General features: G+C 31.1%; 1 protein-coding gene across 1 annotated transcript in view; it reads left to right on the top strand.

The window, feature by feature from the left end:
• The window catches only part of LOC129225140 (FACT complex subunit SPT16-like), a 67,601-nt gene that overhangs the window by 31,643 nt on the left and 10,263 nt on the right, over positions 1–25,695 (top strand). The window contains exons 13-23 of the mRNA XM_054859701.1: positions 2,214–2,329; positions 6,145–6,227; positions 6,305–6,375; positions 6,745–6,872; positions 8,105–8,367; positions 16,367–16,485; positions 18,397–18,522; positions 18,907–19,095; positions 19,269–19,438; positions 20,912–21,174; positions 22,123–22,191. Of these exons, the coding sequence (XP_054715676.1) occupies positions 2,214–2,329; positions 6,145–6,227; positions 6,305–6,375; positions 6,745–6,872; positions 8,105–8,367; positions 16,367–16,485; positions 18,397–18,522; positions 18,907–19,095; positions 19,269–19,438; positions 20,912–21,174; positions 22,123–22,191 (1,597 nt within the window). The remainder of the gene's footprint in view (positions 1–2,213; positions 2,330–6,144; positions 6,228–6,304; positions 6,376–6,744; positions 6,873–8,104; positions 8,368–16,366; positions 16,486–18,396; positions 18,523–18,906; positions 19,096–19,268; positions 19,439–20,911; positions 21,175–22,122; positions 22,192–25,695) is intronic.

Genomic DNA, 25,695 nt, shown 5'->3' on the forward strand with positions numbered 1-25,695 from the left:
TAAAATGAGTGTTAAAAGGGAAGCATTGTAATGACAGGGCTCGAACGGGTCATGGAAATACTGGAATGTCATGGGAAAAAAGTAAACACATTTCAAACCTGGAAAAGTCACGGAAAACTAATATTTTCATTAAAAGTCATGGAAATTTATTTTAAGTCACGGAAAAAATATCTTGGGCAGTAAAAAAGTAACAATAGCTAAAAGAGCTCTAGAAATATTGAGTGATTTAGTGATATTGCATATAAGTTGAACAATCTCAAAAACAAATCCAAATTTTTAAATCCAATTTCATCGGCTTCCGTAACAGCCACTCCCCTTTTTTTGTAATATGATTTTACTACTGGGGCGTCACTAATTTTGAATTCACCATTATTTTCAGCACTTTTATATTTTGTATTCTGTAGTTGTGGAATTGCACATTCTTGATTTTTGCCACTCCCCCTCAAAAAGGGCAATTCAATTACATCCGAGTTCGTTTCAACTACTTGTAAAAAATTCATAATGAAATTTACCAGAGTTTATCTTGATATGTTGAAGGCTTTAGAACATGAAAACTTTAGCCAGGCAATAGAACATAGAAATTGGGGAATTCTAATACTCTAAAACATTGGTGCCCAACATACAGCTCCCAAAACTGATCCTTGTGGCCAGCTGAAATATCTGGTTTAGAAAAATGAATTTACTGAAAAATGTGGCTTTACTTTAATGAATGCATATACTGTCAAGTTACATGGGTGATTAGATGCACTATTGACACCAAAGGACAATGTTTTTATGAAGTAAATTTATTATTGGAAACTTATTAATGACTCATTCAATTTTTGTCCCATTCATTACTATTCAACCCTAATTATTAAATATTTATTAAACATTTAAGCATCACAGTGTATTGCATTCACTATATTTTTATTTTGCTTGAATTTATATGATAAAGACAAATAAGAATAATTTGTTTCTGCACTGTGCACTGATTATTTTCAGTCGCAAGTAAGTGCTTCATTGAGGTAAAGGCACTCACATAACAATTTTTCTAAAGCCCACGTCCGGCAATGGTCAAGTTTTACATTAAATAGCACTCTTCTTCTCGTGTAACAAGGTAATGAAAAATTTTCTGAAGTCCTGGAAAATTCATGGAAATTTTTTATCCAAATTGAGTATGAACCCTGTAATGAACAAATATTGTATAAGAAGCAAGAATGCAAGATAAAATGCTTATAAAATGTTTAAAACAAAAATTAAATTACCAAAAAAAAAAAATTCCAAGAAAAATTAAGACAGTATGCTTCCTTCTAAATCCGATTTTAAGTATTCTTTAAAATGTGATATCAAAAAATGCCGATATTAAAAATTTCCCCAAAAATTATCAACAGCATATTTTTTTTGTTGACATATTTCATAATTTTATAAAAAAGTTTATTATTTATGAAAACTTATTGTGAACAAATATAAAATTAAGAAATAAATGCCATAAATTAAAAATCAATCATAGTAAGAAACTTAATTCATTGATTGAATTGTCACTTAGCCTGAAATTGCTTTTAGTGAACAATTTTCCTGCAGTTGCAAATAGTCTGAATTCATGCAGGTCTGTTGTACTGTTAAACATGCAAAATGCAGCTTCTCTAATTGCCGCACAGTCCTTAATCTTCAAATCATTTGGTCTCTTGCGTGTTTGATTTTGATAAATCTCTCGTGTGTGTGTGTGTGTGTTTCTTCTGTATTGCTGTTTTTTATTATTTATAGCTAATTGTAATCTCTCTTTGAGAAACAATTCTTTTCTAATATTAACATCACCTTGAACGATTGCTTCTTGATCAGGATAGGTTTGTTTTTGCTTTTTATTAACCCTTTGGTTTAAAATTTGCAATGAACTTAACTTTTTTTTTTTTTTTTTTTTGGTAGTTTCTTTTATTAGTATTTGTTTTATTTTCAAAATTCTTTACAGCTATGTAAATATCTAAAAATATGCTACACTGTTTGCTAGTTGATTGAAAAGATAAAAGGTTTTTCTGATAAATTCCATATTAATTTCTAAAAGGATTATTCTTAATTAAGTCTGGCCATGGCAATGAAAAATCAATACTTTTTAGTGTTTTGTCATTGGTTAAATTAAAAAAAAAATCCTCCATAGTGCATCAATTATAAATTTATTTTTGTGCTTTCATTTAGTTATATCTACTAGCCAAACAATTTTTGCTTTTGTATTTAAATAGACTGAGCAGTCGGCTGAAGAAAAAAGGAAGCATCATCAAAAAGAATTGGCTGAACAGTTGAACAAAGAAGCAAAGGCTCGATTAGCCGAGAACACTGGAGTCCAGAAAGAAGAGAAGTATGTCTGTGTAGTGATTGCTGTAATAGTACCCTATTAGTATGTAGGGTAAAGGACTAGTTACCCATTGCTTAACTAACTAATGGGCATGCTTAAGGGTGTTCAAAAATTTGGATACAAATGTTGAAATTTTAGTAGTAGAAAAAATTAATTCTACTGGTGTTAGGATTTAAAAATTACCTTTTTATAGCTGTGATATTTTCCTTTCCGATTAGGATTTATATATATTTTTTGAAATAAATTGGATTACACTGCTTTGATTAGCAATGGCCGCCTTGCTTAGTTATGGGCATATTAAGAAGTAGTAAAGATCATGCTAGCTAAATTCAATTACTTTTAGGGAATACACACAAAAAAACCATTCAACAACATTGAAACTTTTATTTTTCTTATTGTATTATCAAATTTAAAGTATTTTGACTTAACAATTTGAACAATATTTAAGTTAAAATGGATAACCGACAGATTGCTTTAGAAAGGTTTGTCTGAAAAACCATAACAAAAATGAACAAATATAAAACAAATAGAATTATTCTACTGCTGCATGTATTTATTGTTGCCAAACTTAGCTTATGTTTTATCATTTATCTTAATATGTAAAAATCTTCTGTGCGGACGTTTGTCACCGTAAGGCTTTTAAACGGCTAGAATGATTTTGATCAAATTTTTTGTGTGTAATTAAGAAGTGGCAAGCATGGTTTCAAAGCGCGATGGATCGAATCGGAAACGTTTTTGTTAATTAATTAATTTAAACATTGGATAGTTATATCTTCCAATTGATTAATATTTATTTTAACCTATTGTTGAGCAAGAATTGAAATAAATATTTAACCCGTTGCCAAAGGACAATAAGAAAGCCAGCTCTGCTTTTTGTAATAAAATTTCCTACTGTGATACGTCAATTGAGAATAGATAAAACGTAGAGAGAGATAGAGTGAAGCCTTTATTTCTCTCTCTCTCTTGAAAGCAACGATTTTAGGCCCGTGATATATTTTAAAATAAAGTACTGGGAGGTTCACGCGAAACTTGTGTTCTGTCGTCATAGTTGAACCATGTGACCGGATCGGTGCTTTCGGTTTTCCTAATCAAATGATCGGATAGTACTGTACATAACATTTGTTTCTCGGCTGAAATCCATCTGAGTTTTGGCAGCTATGTCAAGAAGACTTTAAGGATTACATTATTAAAGGAAAAGATGTTGGACTCTAAAGACGAAACTAATTTCATTTTTGTCCAGATAAATTACAACAGACTAGTTCTGTACACAAAAGATCAGTGCAGTGGAAGGAAGATCTTTATCTTTGGTGGAAAGAACAAATTCGGCAATGTATGAAGTTTAAAAAGTTTTTGTTCAAAAGATTGGACTGCTAATTGGTCGGAGTTGGCTTCGCTCACTGATCGGCTGGATTACAGTAACCTGGTGGATTGGCGACTTTGGCTATAAAAAATAGAGTTGCATGATCATTTTTTTACATTTTAAAGCTACTTTTAATGTAATTTATTGTTGTTTTTTTATTATTTGTCGAAATGTTTCAAATTGCAAAGAATTGTTTTTCGTTAAGAGTTTTTATTCATTTTAATTGAAGAATGTGTTTATTTTACATTGGAAGGGTAGGGGGGGATGAGTGATTTTCCCTTATTCAGAGAACTAATTTTACCATTACATACCTGCCAACTCTACTGGTTTTTCCGGGAGATTCCTGGATTTTTATCATTTCTCTGGATTGTGTATATGGTGTAGGGAACATTTGGTTGCACAAGAAGTATAATAAGAAATCCCTGTTCTTCCCTAAATGGCAATTGAAAATCCATCGTAATCATTCACTGGATCTTTTAAACATCTACTGGATTTTTTCCCAGTAGATGTTAGCAGGTATGCCATTATCATTTTTTTAAAAGGATATCCTCTGATTGTTTTATTCTTTTTGATATGGGGGATGTTGCAGCTGGATTTCCGGTTTGTTCTAGATGGGTGGTTAGTTTTTACATTTAATATCTGAGGACGCTTTTTATCTTTTGAGTATGACTGAAGGAACAAACCATCAAGTACGGGAGAAAAAATAATTAATAAAACAACTGCTCAGTGGGCATTAGATAAATCAAGTTGTAATAAATATATGCATTCTGACAACATTTTCTTTTTACTTATTTTTTTCAACAAAACTGTTCAAACACTTGACAGTTTATTGAAATTTTTTAACTTTTCAATTTACAAAGTTTAAACAGAACAACGTCTGTTGGGTCCTCTAGTTCTAAATAGTAATTTTCAGTAAGAATGGCCAAAAATTTAGTCATAGGCTTACATGCCCATAATTAACTTATTTACTTTTAATTGTTTAATGATTGGCTCATTAGCTTTAAGGGATCTTAATTAATGGCCAAAATATGCGTATGATAGGAAAAAAAGCTAAGGAATTGAGGATGTACCAATTAAATTGCCAACTGTTAAAAAACAGCCAAGTCAGGTCCTGAAAAAAAAAAACCTTCAAAAACTTGAATGCAAAGGAAATTCATTGTATGTGACTGAGAAGCATTATCATAATCAATCATAGAAGAGAAAAAGTTATGTTTGTGAAAAAAAGGTGGGAGTGTTCTTAAAAAAATCTATTTTGAGACTCCATTATGTTCCTGAAATATTGATTACAAACTTGGTACTTATTATACAATATAAACCTGCCCATTAGTGGTTACTAGTTGTTTATCCTACATTTCTTACATTCAATATTCTTAGAAAATACTATGATGATTTGATGTAGCAGCTCCCCTTACTCTGATGACCTTTATACTATTAAATTCAAAGCAACACATGTTGGCTTTTGTCGGATGTCTTTTCATCCATAAGTTTATTACTTTTTGTATTGAAAAAGGCGTTCTCTGTAACGCCGAAACACGTGTCTGCTGTAATTGGCAAATTTGTGCTTCTTTTTAACGTTGTTTTTCTTACTTTACATCTTGCTATTTAGTTTCTGTATGTTCTTTAAAAAAATATTTGTCATTTAAAATTATTATCGATTGAGTTTATAGAGTAGTATTTCAGATTGATTATACTTAAGCTTTCAGCAGATTTTAGTCCTCTTTTATTTAGTGTTATGCTTGAATGAGTGTTATGCTTTGCTTTAAGTTTTGTTTTTGGACATAATAAAAATAGGGATTCACTGATGCTAGTGAATAATTGGTTAATAATTCAGACATAGCCCGAAAAGAATGCAAATTTACAACTTTTAGAAACATGGTTTAGTATTGCCCATCTGCACTACTTGAATTCAAAAACTAATTTGCCCAAAGTGAACCTCATTTATTATTCGCTTAAATAAATTTTACGCATTAACATTCTGTAACTCTAAGCGGTTTTCAATGCCCAAGGCCATTACAATGCTACATACCCTATTTTCTCCAGTCTCAAACACATGCAAAGCTTTTTGCAGCTCATATGCTGACAACGTGTTTTTGTTTTCTTCCATGTAATTCTATCCCTCAACATTCGGTTCAGGAACCTTCAACCATGCTGATATATCAAATGCGGTACAGTTGGTGTTAGTTTTTACGTTTATAAGAATAAAACAACGAAACATAAACTGGTAGCGTAGACGAACTATTGGTTTAAAAAATTATTATAAATACATATATGCATAATTTATAGCCTATGACACTCATAAAGAGTACACCTTTCATGTTGTGAAAGAATTTTTCAAATAGTTGCAATGGTTCCGGAGATTACCTCGAACATATAAACACACAAAAATCCGCTCTCTCTCTTTATAATATTAGTATAGATTCATCCCTATAATGTGCCTTTTTCTATGTTCTTTTTTTAGGGTACGGAAATCTAATGTTTCATATAAATCTGTTGGACAAATTCCAAAGGATAGTGAATTGAAGGAACTTAAATTATTTGTAGGTACGTATCTCTTGACTATTAAACTTTGCATGGTTCACTTTTTTTTTTGTAATTAATTTCTATGTGTATTTTTATAGATAAAAAATATGAAACTCTTATACTTCCTCTTCTTGGTGTAACAGTTCCATTCCACATTTCGACCATAAAAGTAAGTTAATATTGCCTTGTGTGTAGTTTTTTTATCCAGTAGATAATTTTATTTGTGATGCAGATTATTAAAAAATCTGAGGTTTTGTAAAAAAAATAAGAAATTGATAATTTTTTTCATCATTTACTCATAGTAGGTTGAAGCTACTGTTAGTTGAGGTTTTCTGTGTAAAATGTAAACTCTTTATTCCTTGTTATCTGTTACAGGCTTATTTGTTCACATCTTAATTATGCTGTGCATTTCATGATTACAATTTTTGTAACCTTTGAATTGTTTGAAATGTTTTGAGTGCACTTTTTGATTATATGAGTAATTTCTTGTGGATGTATTTACAAAACTTACATAGTTTGTTTCGTATTTCCTTTTCAGAATATTAGTCAGTCTGTTGAAGGAGATTATACTTATCTTCGAATAAATTTCTTTCATCCTGGATCTGCTCTTGGACGTAATGAAGGAAATGTATTTCCTAATCCAGAAGCCACATTTTTAAAAGAAATGTAAGTCATATTTGTCTCTTCAAGTTTTTACTGTATTGACAATTTATATTACTTCTAAACCTTTGAATAATAGTGTGACTTAAAAGGAAAATTAAAAGTAACATTTTGGAAATAAAAAATTGTAGTGGACTCAAGAGACTCATAAAAGTCATCATTAATTTTCAGCACTATCTTAAGTTAATGAACATTTTAGAAAATAGCAAATTATTTTGTCTAAAGAATTAAGGACGTTCAAGACATCAATAAAATATAGAAATCGAGGAAATTTCAATGGGGATTTTTTTAAATATTTGTAGCTTATTCTAAAACTTTGCCAGTAGTATATATGAATGTCTGGTAAGTTGCTCATTAAGTACTTTAATTTAGTATTTTATTTTTTTCTGATTATTTGTTTATTTTATTTCTTGTGAACATACTAAATTATTGCTAGTCACAGTATTTTTTAGAAAACTACTAGCTTTAAAAACTAGTTTTAGATTCATTATTTGTTTATAAAGTAAAATATTTATTTTAAAAAATGTAAAATAAATGAGCTTAAATGCTTCTTTGTTTGCCAATAGTTTTACATCATTTTTGCAACTAAAATCTGTTTTCAGTATTTTTAGTGATTGAAAAATTATAGTGTATCACATCAGATTTTTCTGAGAAAAAATAATAAATTTGTTTTCATGTAAATTCTTACCTATATAAAATTTTTGTATGATTTATTGGAATCAAAAAAATATTTCGAGAAATTTTAGATTTTTATAAATGAATGGTCTTAGGTTGCAAAATAATTAAGTTGAAACTCTAATTATTTCATTTGTATCACTAGACATAGTTGCATAAATTGTTTTTTAGTTATAATAATAGCTGAGAGCTAGTTACATTGCAATTTAATTTTCACAAAACATAAATTTAGATATTCTTGTGAAAAATTAATATTTTTCCCTGGAAAAATTGCATCCCGTGAGTCCTGGAAAGTTACAAGCAGAAGTCATGGATTTCAAAACTTGAAATGTAGCAGGGTACCCTGTCTGTAGCCCTGGCCCAGTTTCATACTCGGATGAAAAATTTGACTCTTGAAAGTTACTAACTTTCAACTTTCTTTCCCTTACTCCTTGACCCCGAAAATCTCTTCAGTCCAGGTCCTGACCATATTCATTGTATTTCTGTGGGATTTTCTACTTATGTTTTTCATTATTGAATGAATGATGAAATTTATGATCATTGTTTCCAATTTTTTATTGCAGCACATATCGGAGTACCAATGTAAAAGAACCTGGTGAACTGTCCGCACCCTCATCTAACTTATCACAAGCTTATAGGTTGATTAAAGAAGTGCAGAAAAAATATAAAACAAGGGAAGCAGAAGAAAGGGAGAAGGAAGGAATAGTTAAACAGGACTCTTTATTATTAAGTTCAAATAAAGGCAATCCCAAATTAAAAGATTTGTACATTAGGCCAAATATATATTCAAAAAGAATATCTGGAACTCTAGAAGCTCATACTAATGGTAAGCATGCTTGTTAAATTTACATTTTCTTTTGTATGCCATTTCTTTCTTTCTTTCTTTTTTTTTTTTCTTTCTTTTTTTTTTTTTTTTTTGTAACTAGTTGACTGACAAAATTTTAAAGCAAAAACAGTAACTTATTTTCAATAAAGCTACAGTGCAACCTCGTTCATCCATTGCCGCAGAAAAACAATGCTTTGAAACGAACTTACCTAAGATTGTTTCGTGCAAACACTGAATAATTTATAGTTTAGCTGCAGTGGTGTTGGATTGACACTCTTAAGCACACCTGTTAAGTAACTATAATTTCTTGCTTGACCTATGCAGGAGTTGTACGTTTAATCAAAGTAAAGGGTGAATGTTTGGCACATATGGTTCAGCTATCTCAATTTGAAATTATTATGTATGTGAGTGTAGGGTACTACAGTGAACTCTTTCTATTCTGAACACTCATGGGACCAAACAAAAGTATTCTGATTATGGGGTTGTTCATTGTAGAGGGAGACTGGATAATGCATGTATATATACTATATTGCATTATGTTCAGTACTTTGCCTAGTGAACTATACTAGTTACTTAGACAGAGGTGCTGAATTTTGTATTGCAGATCCCAAAGAGTTCCTATTTTTCCTACTTTTTAGAGCTCACTCCTTTTTTTTCCTACTTTTTCCCTCCCCCCCCCCCCTACTTTTCCTTTTTTAGCATAGCACTTCTAATTGTGCGCTCATTCTTATTTTAACTATGCCTCACCAAGAATTTTCTGTATGGTTCAATTTCGAAAAGAAAAAGAAATGAGCAGATAGTGAGCATTTCATTGACTGACTAGTAATTTCTGGAAGAAACGATGGAATCGTTCTGGACGAACAATTTCTGTTTGCGTGTTTAAAAGTTAAATTTTCGGAAGTGCAACTTTTTTGCCGATGCGGCATTTACGGTCGATTTTTTTTCTTTATCGCCTTTATTTTTGTCCTACTATTTAACAAAACAATTAAGAAATAGGTACTGATGTATTCTGATACAATTATATATTTCCACCCGTTAATTAGAATGAAGTTTTAATTGCAGTAAACGGCCGACTGTTCAAAAAGTGCAGGAAAAGACATTACAGTAAAATGGAGCTTGTGTTAGAATTATTTATGTAAATTAGGTCTGCATAGGTGAAATAGTTTACAAATACTGTAACCACAGTTAATGTGATGCCCTTCTTTTTTCTGAAAATTTTCCAATCTATTTGTAAGTTGTAACCTTGAGTTGTTCATGAAGCTACGATAGAATGTTTGGTCAACAAAATAAAAAACTTAGTTGAGAACACTTGTGAATTACTCAACCCTTTCATGAACATTTGAATACTTGAACTAAATTATTTCAGTTTGTTTTAAACAAAAAGACAATGTAAAACCTTATACGGAACTTAAGGAAGCATGATTATAAAAATTAATTTTCTTTCCTTGCAAAGAGTGTGTTTTCAAAAAAAAAGCTGGGGGGGGGGGGGACGTACGTTCATGATTTTTAGAGGAAAATCGAAAATCAATTTAAATGCTAGATTCCATCAATTTAACACTTCAAAAATACTGTTAATTTATGGAACAGTTTTAAATTGTTAGAAGATGCTTTTTGCACCCTAGAATCTTTAACCTCCTTGATTATGATTTATACTTAATTGAATAGAGTTTTTTCATTTTTTAGATCATTTTGTGTTGTTAAAAAGTGTTATATTTTTGTAACTAGTTTCTTCTAGTAAATTCTGAACTTTTCTGTTTTCACACAGACATGTAATATGTTTCTGGTTGTTTACCTTTTTTAGGAGAGGAATGCGAATTTTCTTTACTTTAACTTAATATATTTCTTCTCTTGTTAAAAATATTTTTTCACCTTTTTTGATAGTTTTAGACCGTTAAAAGTGCCTCCCTCCTCTCCTGCTTTAAGTTACAAAATTTGATTAGATAAATTTTAAAAGTCTTATTTTCTTTTCAAATTATGTTTATTGTATTTGTCTTTTCATTAGTAGGTGAATAGCAGATTACTTTATCTTTACCCTCTTCCTAAATTCTTCCCCTTCCTTCAGAAGATGGTTTTTTCCCCCAATTTTCGTAATTTTCCTTTTGTCCTTGTTTCTGCCTCTTCTCAGTTCTGTTAGAAATGATTCGTGTAACTCTAAATTGTTTTTCTGTTTACTCTTTTGGCTTGTTATTCAAAATGTAAAACTTTGTGTGCTTATTTGGGCAACATTTTTCCAAATTCTAGAAGTTTTTTAAGGCTTTTACTCCTTTAACAATTTCTCTTCTTTGGCACCTTTTTTGAATTTAAACAATCGTTTGGTACAGTATAGCCTATTAAGGTCCTTATGCCAAAAAAAAAATCAAACTAAACCAACCAAATTACTTTCTCCATTTATATATTTATATTATAAGGACTGTAAAAAAAGGATCTGATCTTATTTTTTATTTCGTGTGAAAATCTGACCGACATGAATCAAGCACACTTGAATGAACTTACTTTAAACCTTTTTGGGCATGCTAAGGACCTGCTTGTTACTCATGAAATATTAAATAATATGCAAAAACCAGATTAAGAACTATTTAAATGGCATTTGTATATTTAACTTTAAAGTTGAATATGCAAGTACATTTCCATTTTTCTTAACCTTTTTTCTCCATGTTGTTAAGGTCATAAAAGATACATATCTCTTCTCCTGCCAATAAAATTTATCTTAAATTTGATTGCTTCCCCTTGACGTGTGTGTGTAATCATATCTGTTGTATTTGTACATTATCTTAAATATTATTTGTACATTATGTTATTAACTTTATCTTTTATTCTGGAAATAAAATTTACATTTGAATTTGGCTCCTCTTGATGTATGTAATCCTATTTTTTCCTACTTTTTAAAGTTATTTTTTTTCCTACTTGTCCTACTTTTTTTTATTTTTGATTCCTTGGTGGCAAGTGAAATGTAATTCAATTTAGCAGGACCTAAACTCTTGCATTTATTTCTTTTATTTTTACTTTAAAAAGTTTCGCATAACATTCAACAATAAAATATCACAATACAGCTGTGTGTGCAATATCTGGAGGAGAAGAAGAGTAATCTTTAATCTTTTTTTTTTGCATTGTGTATTATCGTGCAAGGTACATGTTGTCAACAAAGTGAAAATGTTTCCGGGTGATTCTCAGCCACATTTTACTTAGAATGTCTTGAATACTACTTGATACAATGGTTTTATTCTTGAAATGCAGTTCAGTGGCAGAAACTTCTGACGTATATGCTCAGTTGAATGACTTTACGTGATGCAGTAATATCCAAGAAAATAATTTTTCTTCTTCCTTTCTCGTCTTCCCCTTACTGCCCTGCAATCATTGTGATGAAATTGACTATATTTCAGGCTTTCCAATTTGGTTCGTAGCAATTCCCAAGTACCGATTGTGAACATGTTCAGTATATAGAGAGGTAATTATTGAAGGGGATTAAAAATAACATTCATTATACTGGGGTGTTCAGAGTACAGAAAGGTCAGCCTATGTTAAATCTATAGAGTGTTGCTGGGACCATCAAAATGTGGTCAGAATATCGGGGATTTAAAAATTCCACAAGTTTGGTCCAGAGATCCAGAGAAACAAGGTTCTACTGTACTTTGTTGGAAACTTTTATGTGAATTTTCATTCAAAACTGCTCAACATTTATTTTCACTCATATTTTTAAATTGGGTATTTTGAAATATTTTTAATTATGGACTTCATTTACACTTCACCCTTTTTTGTTAAAAATAAAATTAGCCTTTTGTTGTGAACTGACCAACTCCATTACATACCATCAGTAATCAGGGAGTGATATAAATGATGATATAATTGTTTTTCTTTTCTTGTTGCTTAAAATTGATTTGCTTATTTCTCAATTTTCAGTCATATTGACTGTTTAGACGTAGGTTAACGAACCTGGGGAATCATGGCCTTGTCAGAGAATAAGTTTCTAGAAGTCTGGGATTTACAAAAATAACCAAAAAAGTAATAATTTGCAAGAAAAACTTTACTTTCAAATGGCTTACTTATCCCCACCACTCCCTACCTCTTAGCTTGATGCATTTGGATTACCATGCAATAGTCCAAATGATTAACTTACTGATCTAAATAATCAAAAGATGTTGTGTGTCGATTTTTTATACATTAAGGTTTTAATTTTTTCAAACAACATTCATTGATCACAATGCAGCAAATCACATAATGAAGGAGACAAAATAGTCTGCAAAGCAAGCTTTGACATTTGTAAACATACTGATGCACTCTGATTAGCTTCATGCTACTGAAGAATCCTGGTGGCTATGTAATTAGTACTGTTGAACTCTGTTTCTACAAAATGCTTAAAAATCACAAATTTGTTCGTATTAGACACTATTTGTAACAACAGTGATTAAGTTAAATGGTGAAAAAAATTAAGACATGCACACAGTGGCTCCCAAAAGTCTTCGTACACCTACGACTTTGAATGAAATAGGCCCCATTCCATTAGTTAGAATTAATATTTCGAAATAGGTATTTAATTATAAGATCTATGATCCATTTTTAACAAAACTACATGAAAAGTTTTTAAAAAATATTAAAACTTAATTTTTTAAAAATCAAAAACCAAAAAGTGCCGGAAATTTTATCTCACAAAAGTCTTCGTACACTTTATAAAATGTCTATATATTATTGAATATTCTAACTTTTGATTAAGTTATTAATTAGTGGAATATCATACAGTATTCATAACACCTTTTAAACGTCTGGGAATAGATTTCATTCTTTTTCTTTCGCGTAATTTCTGAGTAAGTGTTTAACCACACTTCGAGTCTTACTGTTTCTAGCTCTATTTTCGTTTTAAACGCCCTATTTTCGTAATTTAGCCTCCAGATATCTCTAAATAGGTTACATTAAGTTAAAATCTGGAGATTGAGGGGGTATTTTCTAAATTTTAGGACAATTTTCGAGGCACTAGACGCAAACGTTGAAAACCGTGTGCTTCTTATCCTTATCTTGATAAAAAACAAAGTTGTTTCCAATAACCAAATTTTTGGCTCGGAGTTCAAAATCGGTTTTTAAAATATTTAAACAGGGTGGCGACAGATCAGGGAGATCAGGGAAAAGTCAGGGAACTTTATTAATCAGGGAAATATCAGGGAATTTTGAAAAAATAACAAAAAATCAGGGGAAATTTATTTTATGAAGAAAAAAAATTTTTTTTTTTTGCTTTACAAAATTAAGTACTCTAATTCCCTACGCATTTTCTGCCAATGATCTGTTTAAAAAAAAAAGTAAAATTAATGAGGTGTGATTATACACTGCCGCATATTTGTGCATCTTTTTTCCTCAACGTCAAAGTATTGAATCTTACTTATTAACCAAAGGATGAACTTCTTAAGATTGCTTCTGTGTCTGTTAGGTTGTTTATTTTACCTAGCTTGAAATTTCCTTTTACGCTTTCGATGCTACGTAAAATAAACAACCATACAGGCAAAGAGGAAGCCTTCATTAATGCCTTAGCTTCTTTGCCTTTATTCCGTTGTCTTGAACTTGAAGTGATTAGCGTACTGTAATCACGATCTCAAGAAGAAATCTTTGGTTTTTGAATTAATACTATAAAAGCTTAAAAGTTATCACTTCTTTGCATTTTCAATTTAATTGCTAAAACTGAACTTTCAATAAAAAAAAACTTTGTTTTTTGCCGTTATACTATTTGTTGCCACCGCAGATTATAAAGGTTTTTCTTTTCTTCAGACTTAAGTGATTCTTTAATTTTATCACCAAGTTGTATTCTTTTATATGTTTTGAAATTAACTAATTGCTTTTTTTTTTTTCTTGCATTTCAAAGTTTTTTGTTACAAAAGCAATCTAAGATTTTTTTTTCATTACATACTGAAATGATTTTAAATAGAGTTAACTTGTGTACTTAAGTAATTTTTTTTTTTTTTGTTAAAAATGCTGTATTCATTCATTAAAACCTATGTTCTTGATTAGAGAAAAGCTCCCTATGAATGGATATCAAATGGTTTCATCTGTTTTGCATAAATATTCTATTCTTTCACTATTACTTGTTATTCTTGCAACAATTATTATACTGTTTGAAAAACTTAGTTCAAAATGACTTTAATTACTTTTTAGTTCTATCTTAAATACACATATGTTTTTAAGAGTAATTTTAATAGTTTCTTAAAATTCTCATGCTAAGTGGTTTCTGGAAGTGAAGTATTTTTTTTTTTTTTTTTAAATTTTCTATAATCTTTCCATTGTAGAAAAATTTAATATACTGTGTTGTAAGTCCCCCCCCCCCCCCAAAAAGATTGACTTGATATATTTTTTTAACCATTTTATTAAAAAAAAAATAACATCTTTTGAAAATATATCTTTAGTTCAACAACTTTACACAGCTTAAAACGTTAAAAATACTGCATTTTATACAGATATACAATGGATTCTCAAGTAGAGCAAAGAAAGAAAAACCATTATCATTGGTAACGTAAATCAGGGGAAATTTGGTGAACTTAATCAGGGAAATCAGGGAAAAGTCCAGGGAACTTTTTTTCACAGTTCCTGTCGCCACCCTGTTAAAGGAGACAGCATAATTCATTATTAGATCAAAAAATTACAAACTACCAAGTCCTGATGCTAATATGCACCCTCACACTGGAACACCTCCACCATCCTGATTAACTGATCCAAATAAGTTCTTAAGATTAAGTCCCTAATTTTTTCTTCTACTTACAATTATACAAAAAATTAACCAAAAATGTTGAATTCATTTTTATCTGTAAGTAATACGTGATTCTAAAACGTTTTTTAGCTTATTTAGCATTGATTTGTGGCGAAAATCGTAAGCTTTCTGTTTTTCGCCATGACCAAGAAAATTTCTGCGGGAAGAGGTCCAATTTAATCCAGCTAATCAGGGAACTTGGCGAACAATTTTAGGTGAAAATTAAACGTAAAATGTTTCATTTAACTCTGCAGAAACTTTTACAGCACTCAAATGTGTATTTTTCATAAATTTTTTAACTTTAAATCTCCGATCACGTTTTGTCAACTTGCCGATTGACCTTTTCTTACCTTGTTTTCGGTCCAATTCCTTTCTTTAAAGCATTTTATCAAGCACTTTACTGTACAAATAAATCAACTAATTTAGAGACATTTCAAACCAATTTACCAGTACTGTGGGGAAAAAAATCAAATTTTGAATGGTGTTTGCGGTTTTTTACGAATACCAGCCATTTTACAGTAATAAGCACAATATTAAGGAATAAATAAACAAAAAAATAAAGCCAAATGACTTATAAGGGTCAACACAATGCAAAAATATTAATAAAACGGCATATGATAATTTTAATCAGGAATTTACTCGAAAATATTTGAGTGTACGATGACTTTTGTGGCGTGTTATTTCTCTGTCTCTTTTTCTGACCCATTTCAAAAAGAAGTTCCGTCAATATTTTGAAAAAACCAATGGGTTGTATTTAGAATGACATAGGAATGATGTGAAAAAATATTGGACTTAATATTCGAATTCAGTTTCGAGTTATTTTGGTTTTACTAAAAAATTTCAAAGTGTACGAACACTTTTGAGAGACACTGTATCTATATTTGTAAAAGTATTCCTACTATTTTATCATTGCTCATAAATATCTTGTACCTCGGCAAAAAACGATAGTGCTATTCGTATATTGACATTTTCTGACCTATCTATTGGGCTTTCTACAACCACATACCGAGACTTGCAGTTTAATGCATGTGTTATGTGTGAAATTTGTAGTTTAAGTAGCAAGCCTAGCTTTACTACCAAAATGTTTGTTTTCGCTATAATTTTGCATTAACCATGATCATATTAAGAGTTCATCTGTATTTTTAAAATTGATAAAATGATTGCATTTGTCACTCCAGGTATGGGGATAGTGAACCTACCATTATTGATTTTTTAATGTCATGTTCACTAATAAATATATATATATATTTCTATTTGCATATTTTTTTATATTTATAGGGTTTAGGTTTACTTCTGTGCGTGGAGATAAAGTTGATATTCTCTACAACAATATTAAACATGCATTCTTCCAACCTTGTGATGGAGAAATGATAATACTGCTGCATTTCACTTTGAAGGTAAAATTGTACAATATTTTTGGTTTTATCTTCCTCTAATTTAATCTCTCTTTAAAGTGAGAAATATCACTTTGTTTTTAATGTAGCTTTCTAATGATTGCTTTTTTTTTAATTTTAACTAAAAAGTAACAGTTTAATGTAGGTGAAAAACTTTTTACTTATTGTTCAGTAGCGCTGTCTTAATATGATCTCACCAGTATTAAACATATAGCTAACTGATTGTTGACAGTAAACTTATCACCAAAACTGATGAATTAAAAAGGCATAATTTTTGATCTAGTTTAAAAAAAATTGAAATTAGTAGGATTTGTTGTGTTAATCTCTTTCATTGTCATCAGCTGTGAGAACCTGCATCGTAATACCAGAATGAATAAGGATAAATATAGATAAAAGGATCAATCGATTTAAGGCATCATCCTCATCATAGGGTCAACAGAACAGGACTCGACCCCCTCCCCTCTCAAAATCCACATTGCAGTCTCAGCATTAGTCCCTAAGAATTCTTTATTGAGTGAGACCTTAAAGATCCCTATTAGATTACGGACCACAACCCCTAAAATTTCCTGTTAGTCTCCCAAACTCTCCATTAGAAAAAGAAAACCATTCTTTAAAATATTTTATTATATTAAAGACATCTGTTTCTAAATATCCCCATTAGTTTTCAAATATCATTAACCCCTCTTGAAATATCTGGATAAGTAAAATAGTATTAAAAACCCTTTTCAGTGACAAAAATTGCAAAATAACATCAACATTCTTTCTTTTAATCTCCATAAGAATTGGATCAATAGCTTCAAAAAAATTTCCCCTCAAATCAAATCTCTAAAAGTCTTTATTAGGATAACAACAGCAGACACTCAAAATCCATATCAGCATCAGCCATTTTTGAGCAACTTGAATGGCAAATCTATAAGTCTCAATTCATTTAAATTGTATAGTAAAAGTCTCCATTAATGCTACTGAAATCTCTAATTATCTTCTGCTGGCAGTACAGAAAAATTAGTAAATCACATAAAAGTAACCAAAGGGGGGGGGGGATTAAATCTTCATAATACAGCAAAAGCAAGAAATTTATTTGTTTACACTTGATAAAAACATGGCAACAGATTTTTCTTTTCAATAAAGATATTCACACTAATTAAAACTTAGCTCACTGCAAACTAAAAATTTTCAATTTAAAATTCCTTTTCCGTTACTTAAAAATAAAAATGCTTCTTACTTTCCTCTTCGTAATTTTAGGGCTTTGAGGGTTTCAAATCCGAAGGAAGATATTCTTCTAAAGGTGTATTTTTCGCAGATTTTCCAATGAAACTAAAATTCATTAGATTGGATACTTATTTCATGAAGAAAGAACCATTTAAATATGATTTTCATGTCTTAAAATTAGAATTTGAATGGTTAGGTACTTTTGTTTTTGCATTTAAAAACCTCCCTAGGACCCTTCCTGGTTGCAAAAGTACCTCCCTGCCGAATATGGCTGAGATCTGATATAAACGTCAGATATAAGTCTTTAAAAATCAAGATAAACCTTGTTTAGAATGTGAAAGTAACTTTAAATGACAAATTAGTTGGTGATCTAACTATCTATCAAACTTCAGGTAAAGTTCATCTTGTACAGCTTGTTGATGGCTTTGACATGCTAACAAATATGATCTTTTTGAATGAAAATCACGGAATATATTTTTCTAAATGAAAAGTACCCTATATTCACTTTAACACTCCTGACAACATCTACACAAAATTTCATGATGATTGGGCGAAAAAGGTAAAAAAACAAGCCAAGTCACTTTTTGCAATTGTAATATTAATTAAGGATGTATGTGTTCTTTTAAGGAAACTGTTTACTGAGTCACTTAATTAGTGTTTCTGCAACTAAGTCTTTCTTTCTTTTTTTTTGTTTTTGTTTTTTAGAATGCCCTTATGTTTGGTAAGAAGCGCAACAATGATGTTCAGTTTTATACAGAGGTTGGAGAAATAACTACAGACTTGGGTAAACATCAGCACATGCATGACCGTGATGATCTTGCTGCTGAGCAGGTAAATGCTCTTTAAAAGTTTTCTTGCATTATATGAAACTTGTCTTAAAAGTGTAAAAATTGCATCACCTTGATCCCAGTAGCAGAATTTTTGTTAACTGGCTGCAAAGCAGATAATAGGAATAGATTTCAGATAATAAGACAAGCAATTTCAGAGATTATACCACCTTAACCCAAGTTTTTGTTCTGTGATACTTTGCAGGAATATTTTCAATATTATGTGGATGATTGACATTTTACTGTAATCACTTTTGTAGTTGTGAAAGTTTTACAATATTTTGCACTTATTTTCAAGTTAATCAACATCTTTTATTTATTTTTCTTTTTTTCTGTGTTTAGTTTATGTGCTCTTATACTTGTTTGAATATTTCTTGCTATATTTTAGGCTGAAAGAGATTTGAGGCAAAAATTGAAAACTGCTTTCAAAACATTTTGTGAGAAAGTTGAAAATATGACCAAACAAGAAGTAGAGTTTGATACTCCATTCAAAGAGCTTGGTTTTCCTGGTGTACCATATAGAAGTACTGTACAGTTGCAACCTACTTCTGGATGTCTTGTAAATTTAACTGATTGGGTTAGTATATTGTGTATATAGCATTGAAAAAATAGTGTAATTTTTCCTATCTTACAACCACATCAGGCCTTTTAAGTATTTGAGTGATAACATACATTGCCTTGAATTATTAATAATTCAAAGTGCTCTCTCTCTCTCTTTTTAATACTTAATTTGAGTGACTTATTTTTTAGCCTCCATTTGTCATTACTTTGGAAGAAATCGAGTTGGTACATTTTGAACGTGTACAGTTCCATCTGAAAAATTTTGACATGGTTTTTGTCTTCAAGGATTATCATAAAAAAGTTGCAATGGTTAATGCTATTCCTATGAACATGCTGGATCATGTGAAAGAGTGGTTAAAGTAAGTACTGTTTTTCAAATAAAACAGGGTTGTCATACCACAGTGATACTTAGAAAAACAAGGAAAATATAGCAAATTCAAAAATATAAATTAAAAAAAAAAAACGGGAAAATCTAGGGGTTTGTGTAAATTTCCTGAAAACCTGAAAATCTTTTTTTTTTAATTGAAAATGCAAAAATCAATGCCCAAATACAGTAAAATCCCATTACAACAAATACCAATGGAACAAAATATCCGTTTCAACGGGGGAAAAAAATCAGTCCCGATTTAATTTTTACTACGTTAATCGAATTCTATTAAAACAAAATTCTTGTTACAACAAACAAAACTTGCGGTCCCTTGAAGTTCGTCATAATGAGATTTCACTGTAATATAAACTCTCAAAATAATAATAAATAAATTCATAAGTAAAAATTTTGAAACTGGTAATTGTACTTTTTTTTGCCAGTAAATTTAAAATGTCGATTATAAAAGAAAAAAAAAGTCAAATGAGTTTTAAAAAACTTCTTAGCAACCTTGTTGTTTATTGTAATAAATGATGTTTAACAGGAGAACATTTTGAATGATTTTGCAAAAGAGGAATGTTTAAAAATTTTTAAATGATAGAGTAAAGCTAGGGGTAAATTATTTACTGATACAGTCCAATTCGCTTAAAGGGAGCATGAAGGAATCGTGATAGTTACTCGTTATAACCGAGTGCTTGTAAAAAAATGGATTCGTGGAAAAAATCATAAACATTTATACATGCTTGTTTTATATAATTTTTTTTATTTCTGTACATCTGTTACATCCATTTGCTTCTCACAGCCTCAATTGTCTTGTCTGTTCCTTGTTATTGTTTTCGAGAAATGTGGGTACTGAAAAACATGATCATTTGCATCCGTGGCTTTCAAAATAGTTTTTCTGCACTTTTGAAGCCCAAGTATGTCCAGGGATATTTAACTTCAAATTTGTCATTATGGTGGTTGCTTTAATTTTTTCTCTCTCTCTCTCGTGACACTTTTGACTACAATATCCTCGGAAGTATATCTCAGAAATAACATTCTTTTCAATAAATATATACATTTTTTAAATGCTCCTCTACTCCACTAATTTAAAAAAAAAAAGGACCATGTCATTACTTGTTCGTCTTATCTCTAAATTTCTGTTGAATGCAAAATGTGAATGGATATTTTCCAAAAATAGAATCATCTTTTCTGAGAAGGAACTCAACGGACAATTTATGAACTAGAAACATATTGCTCTATTTAAGCATGGTTTGCTCGTTAAAAGTGAGTTTTGTTCCCCTAGACTTAACATTGTACAATAAAATCTTTTTGATTTCCTCGCTAAACCAGAGTTCTCCTTAAAACAGGGCTCGCTATAAGGGAGTTTGACTTGAATTCTCAGAATAATCAGTTTTACAGTCACAAATTATTTTGTATTTAAAAATCAGTTGTAATTGAAATTGTTAATTGTTTCCTTGACTTTTAGTTCATGTGACATACGTTACACAGAAGGCATACAGAGCTTAAATTGGACTAAAATTATGAAGACCATTACTGATGATCCTGAAGGTTTCTTTGAAAGCGGAGGGTGGTCATTTTTGGATCCTGACAGTGGAGATGAAGGTGATGAGGATGATGAAGACTCTGAAGACGATGACCAGTACCAACCTAGTGGGTCAGAAGATGAAGAAGAAAGCAGTGAAGAAGATTTCAGCGGATCTGAAGTTTCGGAAGATGATGATGAATCTGGTAAGTGATTCGAGCCCCCCCCCCCCCTTTTTGAGCAATCAAAATAACTATTTGAATTTGTTTAGCCTGGTAAACGAAAGTTTAATTAGTGGTCTTTATGACTGCTAAATACAGGTCACGTGATCCTTCATTTCATTGAATTTCTTCTACAAAACTGATCACACAACCTTGATTTTTTAAATTAAAATTCTAACGCTGTCCTTTGATATAAAAAACTTCAGTGGTCGTGAAAAATCAACAATGTTAGTATAGTAAGAGTAAACTTTCGCCTAAAATATCTGATCACCATTCAGTCACCCAAAAATATAAAGCCCAACGAATCAGAGTTTCTATATCAAGGCATCTTAAGTTTTAATAAGTATTTTATTTGTATCTAAATTTTTTTTTAATTTCTTTCTTTCTGTTTTTCAGCTCACTGGTTCATAAAATGTTTTTATAAAAGAATGTTGATTCTTATAATTTTATATCATATAATAAATGCCTTGTGTTCATTTTCAAAAGATTTGATTCTGGGAATGTGTCCATATTCTTCGAAATTCACCTTTTCGGTAGGGGCTGGGGAGGTAGCTGTAACCTTTATTTCCTTTTACGTAATGAAGGAAGAATTGCACTTGTGATAAATTTTTTTCTCAAATTGTGTCTTAAAATTCCATTTTACTCGCCTCCAAATGAATGTTGAATGGATTTTTTTTCCAGCTTGTCCGCATGTGCACATGCACCTATGAACGCATGGGCAGTCAAAATAATGCATTAAAAACTGATTACTTAATTGATGTAAAAAGTAGTGTGTTGTCCATCTTAAATTTTATTCCAACCTTGTTTTTTTTTGTGTGTGAGTTTGTCAAAATTCAGAGGAGCCAAATCTGATTTAATCTAAAATTTCTAGAAGAAAAAATTATTATTGTTTTGGACATACTTTGAATACTGACATATTTTCTTACATTTTAGAAGCTTCAATTGGATCAAGTGAGGAAAGTGGCAAAGATTGGTCTGAATTAGAAGAAGAAGCTGCTATAGGTGATTTATTTTATTTATTTATTTTTAATATTTCTCTACAATCATTTATGTTTGTATTGGAATAATTTTTTGTATGTAGCATGGTAAATGTGGAACTTGTCTGGAGGTTTCACTTGAATTTGTTTGGATTCAGCTACTGCCCTCCTAAGCCTAATGAGCATTCTCAACTTTTTTTGCAATCGCATTTTTTCGTTGCTTAGGAATGTTCGAGAAGTAATTCATCTTTTTCATAAGTCTAAAGGCCGTATCTCAGTTATAAACTGTCGAAAATCACTAACGCTATTTGACGTATCTCAAAAATATTATTTCCTTAACTAAAAAGCAGTATCTAAATTTCCTTAGTAAAAGAGACGTAACTCAGAATTGCACCTGTTTCGTTTACCATCAAAAACAAAAGTTCACTGAAAATCCTTGGCACAAAAAACGTATCTAATACATAATAGCAACGAATTAAAAAAAAAAAAGCTCATTTAAGTATTCACTAAAAGATAATGGTACAGCCCATAGTGTATGCAAAACTTGTTTTCTCACCACTTTGGGGTTTAATAAAATCTTGATAACTGCAGCTAAAGACTCTTTTCACTATTTACAAAATAATTTTTGAAAATCTCTAGCTCAATAAATTTAGGCCAAAAATAGGGTCGATGTGCCACAAATTTATAATTTTTCAGGATAGAACAAATTCTGAAAAGTCCCCTAACTTCCCATGTGTTTTTCTATCCAAAATGGCAGATCAAAGATGACTGCTTAGTACTTTTTATTTTCTTTATAACTCGGTGTAAAGTGACAATTTTTCAGTTCTGAAAGAAAAAAACTGTAGGCTCTAGAAGTGATATTGTCGCGTAGATGAAGATAGCGAAGACAATGTGAAAGCCAAACGAAGCGAATACTCGTTAGTCTCAACTCGAGATCTTTATTCAGAACCGTGAATTAACGTTACATCTGCTTATATACCACTTGAGAAAGAGCTGGAACTTTCCAGACTTGGAGAGATACAGAAATTAATAGAACATTCGAGAAAATACAGGAAACAGTAGAAACAAAATTTTAGTAAAATTCACTTTCTCCTAGTCGGGATTTGAACCCGGGTCGCTCGCGTGGAAGGCGAGAATTCTACCACTGAGCCACCGTTATCCACGGATGGAAAGTGCAAACTTCGCTACAATATTGTTTCATTACATAACTTAAAATAACCAATAAAAAATTTCTGACACTTGGTTTGACAAGAGGAATGAATGTTGTACAAGTGGATAGGGAAACCAATGTATTAATTTGCTCAATTGCGATAAAAACATGCCAGAACAGTTCCAGACCAGTCGCAGTATAGGTACTGATACAGATCTGCTCTCGATTCTAAGTGAAAGAGGTATGTCTGGAACATTACTGTATTTTTTACCCCCAAACCAATTTAATGCTAAGAAAAATGTTACAATAAATTAAAAGTACAAGAAGCCTCGGATCCCTTGAAGGTTCTTCTTCTTTTGCTCCATGCAGCCACAGGATGCGACTCCGACTCCACATCAGCTATATTCAGAAAGGATAAATCTTGAGCTTTCAAGTTGCTGAAGGAAAATCCCAAACTGCTTTCTCTGATCTCACAGCTCAGTAGTTTTCAGCTTCATCCATCCAAAAAAGATTACCCAGATTGTAGAAGTGTTGCTGAAACATCTTTTTGGTGGGAGTAACACTTAATTCTCTAGACATCTTATGATACAACGGCTATAATTATTAAGTAACCAAAACTCTTTCTTCAAAATTTAAAGCTTGACACTTCTTCCACCCACAAGTGCAGTTGCTTCACAGCATCCATTTTGTGTTCATCCAATAGTACAACAGTGACTGAAGAAAAACAAGAATCCAATTAAACGGGGATGTGTTATGAAGGGAGGTGGATTGTTCACAACGCTTTGTCCCTTCCGGAAGCTTCCGAAGGAATTCCGCATTTAATGTTTTGTTACTACAAATTAACAGTAATTATGTGAGACTGATCTAAATGCCAATGAAAACGCAGACCTTTAATGTTCCAAGTTACGCATGCATTGTTTAGGTGAAACATGTAAAAATTCAACTTCTGTGCACAATTTCGAAGATGAGGATGATGATATTGAATGTTGATGCTGTTTTCCTCTAGGTTTTTACTGACATTACTGTCTTCTCTTTATATATTTTACATGCTTTTCAAAAAGAAATTATGTCTCGGTTTTTAAAGTACTAAATAAATGATATTCTGCAATTTTTTTGAAAATTCATTATAAGGTCACTTTTTTTCTCAATAAATCTAATATATCAATTTTGCAGTTCATATTTTAAAAATAATACCATAAAAAATTATTTATTTTAGTAGCTTTTTCGTTCTGCTGCAAATTATGTAGAAAATAGAAATTTTAGCCTTTGATCTCAAAATAATTGTTTGAACTTTTTATTGGTTATTTTAGAGTATATATCGAAACAGTATTACTTTTAGAGTATACAGGTTTTTTAGAACTGAAAAATCTTTATTTTTGACCGAGTCGAGTTATAAGGAAAACAAAAAGTACTAGGCGACCATCTTTTTTGATCCGCCAGTTTGAATGGAAGCTCACATGGGATCTTATTGGACTTTTTAGGATTTACTTTACATGCTATGGGGAACTAATTCTGGAAATACAGGGTGTCTATAAAAGAACTCCGGGGTTTTAAGACAAAATATTTTAATAAAGTAAAAAACGTACATACATGTTTTATACATGATTAGAAAGCTTACATTTTCAAGATTTATTAACAACTTAGTAAAGTTCAATGTGAGCTCCGTTAGTGGCACGGCACACGTCGAAACGGTATTCTACCTTGAGATGGCGAACATTTCGAATTTTCTCCGCATACACAAGATTCTTGATATGCCCCCAGAAGAAAAAGTCTAACGGAGTCATATCAGGCTCCTTGGTGGCCATGGAATAGGTCCTTCCCTTCCAATCCACCTGTTTCCCAAACGAGCGTCCAGTGACTCACGCACACGCAAACTGAAGTGTGGCGGCGCCCTATCTTGTTGGAAGTAAACTAAACCTTTCTCCGCCTCAATGTCATCCAACTGAGGATAAACATACTCCTCTAACATGTCACAATAGACATCACCATTGATATTCCTTTCGGCAAAAATGAAGGGACCTATGACTCTGTCATGCATAAGAGCACACCAAACATTCACTTTGGGTGTGTCACGTTCGTACTCAATAAACTCATGGGGCGGCTCTGAACCCCAAATTCTGCAATTATGCCTGTTTACAGTTCCGTTCACATGAAAAGTAGCTTCATCACTAAAAACCACTATTTTTAAAAAATCATTATCTTCATCAATTTTATCCAGCATGGAAACAGAAAAGTCGAATCTCTTAACCTTGTCTGCCGGTTTCATATGGTGTAAAAGTTGAATCTTGTAGGCATTTTAACGAAGTCTTTTATGAATGACCTTATGGACTGTTGATCTTGGTAACCCCAACTCCAGACTGCGTCTTGTTACCGATTTAT

The sequence above is a fragment of the Uloborus diversus genome, chromosome 6, assembly GCF_026930045.1.
Source record: "Uloborus diversus isolate 005 chromosome 6, Udiv.v.3.1, whole genome shotgun sequence".
NCBI classification, from domain to species: domain Eukaryota; kingdom Metazoa; phylum Arthropoda; class Arachnida; order Araneae; family Uloboridae; genus Uloborus; species Uloborus diversus.